The sequence below is a fragment of the Passer domesticus genome, chromosome 22 (assembly GCF_036417665.1).
Source record: "Passer domesticus isolate bPasDom1 chromosome 22, bPasDom1.hap1, whole genome shotgun sequence".
Classification (NCBI taxonomy): Eukaryota; Metazoa; Chordata; class Aves; order Passeriformes; family Passeridae; genus Passer; species Passer domesticus.
The window spans coordinates 1,695,001-1,698,996 of record NC_087495.1 but is presented as its reverse complement, the minus strand read 5'-3'; the positions used below and the strand labels follow the sequence as shown (position 1 = coordinate 1,698,996).

Genomic DNA, 3,996 nt, shown 5'->3' with positions numbered 1-3,996 from the left:
AGATCCCAAGGGGACAGAGCTGGGAAAACCTGCAGCAGGCCCTGCCTGGAGGGGGAAATTGGGATTTCTGGGGAATTTTCTCCTGGACATCTCCAGCCTCCTGGGATGGGATGAGATTCATAAAAATCCACAATTCCCTAAACTCTCACCCCATTCCAGCTGCACTTATGGGATTCCCACCCCAATCCCATTCCTACATCATTCCCAAACCCTTCCAGCTGCATCCGTGTGGGATTCCCATCCCAATCATCTCCATGGGATTGGGGCCTCTCCTGCTTTTTGGGGAGCATTTCCTGGGGTTTTGAGGAGCATCTCCATGGACGAGGGGTCTGTCCTCCTTTTCTGGGGGACATCTCCATGGGTTTTGGGATCTGTCCTGATTTTTGGGGAGAATTTCCTGCACTGGGATGTGATTTCCAGGGTTTTGCTTCCCTAAAGCAGCGGCACTTCCAGAGGCGCTGGAAATCCCAATCCTGGAGAAATTCCATTAAAAGCCACCCAGGCCGAGGTGTTTTAACTGAATTTCAGGATTTTTTGCACACTGGGAATTTTGGAGCTGGAGAACGAGGATGGAATTCTGGGATTTTCCTTTCCTGGGGGATCCAGATTTTCCAAACCGGCTGGAGAAGGGGATGAAGAATCCCAGGAATTTCCTGATGATCATAGTGCCCATAAACCAGAATTTGGGATTATCTCGATCCTGAATTTTGGATTTCAAGGGATAATTTTCCCTAGAAGAGGAAAAATCTGTGAATGAGGAGAGGAGGAAAAATCCAGGAGCACAGGAATCGGCAGGAATTTTAAAATTTGGGAATTTTCAAAGGAAGCTGAGCCAAACACAGCCTCAAAATCCCCAAGTCTTCAAAATTCTCAAATCCTCAAAATTCCCTTTTCCCAAGCTTTTTCCCGGGGCGTTGCTGCCATCTAGGGGCTCCCGTTTGAAAACAGGGAAAAACGGAATTTATTCCCGGTTTCCCAGCATTATTCCCAACTTTTTTTCCTTTGGCTTTTCCAGCTGTATTTTCCTGCTTTATTTGCAGCTTGGATCTTCCCGGAATTTTTATTCCTAGATTACACCCAGGGTTTTTCCAAGATTTTTCATCCCCACAAAAATCATGTTTTATACCTGGAAAAATCCTGGCAAAGACTTGGATGCTTCCCAGAAAAAACTTGGAAGCCACAAAACGTCTTTGGGGCTCATCTGGGATGTAAAATTCCCAAAATGGCAGGAATATGGAAATTCCCATATCCTCATCCCGACAAATCCCTCATTCCCACATGGACATGGAGCAGGATCCTCATTCCGCCATTTTCCTGCCACATTTCTGTAGGGGAAAGTTGAAAATTCCATAATTTTGGAGTTTTTTCCTAACTTCTGCTTCTTCTTCCTCTCAGCCGCCCAAAAGCATTTTGGGAATGATGGAACATTCAGGAAAAAGTGGGAATTCTCATCCCGTTCCTCCCTGGGATCCACCCAGTTGCCCTTTTCCCAAAATATTTTCATTCCCAGGAATCCTGGATTCCTTTACTTCCCGGTGCTCCTCATCCTAATAGGGGAAAAAAAAATTCCACGATTTTGAAATCAAGTTGAAATCGAGGAATGGGAATTCCCAAGGAAAAGGGAGCTCAAGGAATGAATAAGGAGCAGCCAAAGAAATGCAATATTCAAAGGAATTCCTGGAATTTTAAAGGAAAAATGGCATTTATTCCACATTTTCCTGGAGGTTTTCTGTTGAACTTCGCTTGGATCCATCTGGGCTCATCCCGAGGGCTCCGAGCACGAGGATCCTGCTGCATCCCTTGGAGCTGCTCTGTGCCAGGGAATGCCAAAGGGGGAGGGAAAAGCAGGAATTCCAGCAGCCTGTGGAAAAAAATCACCTCAGAAAGAAGAAAATTTGGATTCCTGAATTTCCCTGAGGCCACACTTGGAGGATATTGGAATTTCAGGGATTTATCCAGGCTCTGCTGGGTTTTTCCCCACGGGAAGGGCTCAGGCCAGGTTGCATCCGAAATTCCTGCAGGACAGGCAAAGGAAAGCAAGAGGGAAAAGTGAGAATTCCAGCAGCCTTTGGAAAAATCCAAGGGAAATCTGGAATCTGGGCAGTTTTTACAGCCTGGAGTAACCAAAGGAATCCTTTCCCATGGGAGCAGTTCTCCCAATCCTCCTCATCCCATGGGCTTCCCTTGGGATCCGTATCCAGTTCCGACCTCCTGGAAAACTCTAGAGCACGATGGAATCCCAAATTCCCCACCCCAGGCATTCCCTGGGATTTCAGGGGGAGGATGATCTCTAAAAAACCTGGGAACAGTGATACCCCAACCTTTCCCACCCCTCAATTCCAATGAAATGATCCCAAATCCCATGGAAATAATCCCAATTCCAATGAAATTATCCCAGTTCCAATGAAAGGATCCCTATTAACTCAGATTCCCTATTTTCCCAGTCCTGAACGTCCCAGCTCCTGGTCTGGATGTTCATCCAGGATATTCTTCAGTGGAATCCTGGAATTATTTGTGCTGGAAGGGCTTTAAATCCCCTCCCATTCCCACTTCTTTCCACAGGGGGGAGTCCAGGAAAGGATATTCCCTGTACATCCCAGGAACATCCATCCCCCAGCTCTTCCCACCCCTCAATGCCAATTGGAAATTATCCCAATTCCAATGAAATTATCCCAATTCCAATGGAAATTATCCCAGTTCCAGCGGAAATTATCCCAATTCCAATGAAATTATCCCAATTCCAATGGAAATTATCCCAGTTCCAATGAAATTATCCCAGTTCCAGTGGAAATTATCCCAATTCCAATGGAAATTATCCCAATTCCAATGGAAATTATCCCGATTAACTCAGATTCCCTGTTTTCCCAGCCCTGAACTTCCAGATCCTGGTGCAGGCTGGGATTTGGGATCAGCTGGAAGGAAGGCCTGGGATTGTCCAGAATGCAGGAGTGGGAATTTCCTGGTGTCCTTCAAAGATCGATCCAGTCTCACATCCCGGTACCGGTGGAGATTTGGGATCACCTGGAATGGAGGTGTGGGATTGTCCTGATCTCTTCCAAAGACCGATCCAGCTCCACATCCCAGTGGTGGCAGGGTTTTGGGAACACCTGGAATGAAGGGGTTGTCCCAGTCTCCAAAGGCAGATCCAGCCCCAGATCCTGGTTCAGAGAGGGATTTGGGATCACGTGGAATAAAGGGACTGTCCTGGTGTCCTTTAAAGCCAGATCCAGCTCCACATTCCAGTGCAGGTGGAGATTTGGGATCACGTGGAATAAAGGGATTGTCCTGGTGTTCTCCAAAGACCAATCCAGGTCCACATCCCAGTGGTGGCAGGGTTTTGGGAACACCTGGAATGAAGGGATTGTCCCAGTCTCCAAAGGCAGATCCAGCCCCACATTTCAGGGCAGGTGGAGATTTGGGATCACATGGAATGAACACACGGGATTGTCCAGGATGAAGGTGTGGGGTTGTCCCAGTCTCTTTCAAAGCCAGATCCAGCTCCAAATCCTGGTTCAGAGAGGGATTTGGGATCACGTGGAATAAAGGGATTGTCCTGGTGTCCTTTGAAGCCAGATCCAGCTCCACATTCCAGTGCAGGTGGAGATTTGGGATCACATGGAATAAAGGGATTGTCCTGGTGTTCTCCAAAGACGGATCCAGCCCCACATTCCAGTGCTGGCAGGGGTTTGGGAACACCTGGAATGAAGGGATTGTCAGGATTGTCCTGGTGTCCTCCAAAGTCAGATCCAGCCCCAAATCCTGGTACAGGTGGAGATTTAGGATCACCTGGAATGAAGGCATAGGATTGACCCAGTCTCTTCCAAAGCCAGATCCAGCCCCACATCCCGGTGCAGGCAGTGATTTGGGATCATATGGAATGAAGGTGTGGCATTGTCCTGGTGTCCTCCACAGCCAGATCCAGCCCCGTGTTCCAGGACAGATTCCCATGGACTCCAGGATCTCCAACACCTTTCCCCAGGGTGTCTCCATGGTTCT

The 3,996-nt window shown here is 47.9% G+C and overlaps 1 protein-coding gene across 1 annotated transcript in view; it reads right to left on the bottom strand.

Moving 5' to 3' along the window:
• Positions 1 to 2,762: 2,762 nt before the first annotated feature.
• Positions 2,763 to 3,996, bottom strand: part of LOC135285098 (uncharacterized) — a 1,789-nt gene continuing 555 nt past the window's right edge. The window contains exon 2 of the mRNA XM_064397027.1: positions 2,763 to 3,996. This exon is cut by the window's right edge and continues 8 nt beyond it. Coding sequence (XP_064253097.1) covers positions 2,848 to 3,990 — 1,143 coding nt within the window. The 5' untranslated portion in view covers positions 3,991 to 3,996 and the 3' untranslated portion in view covers positions 2,763 to 2,847.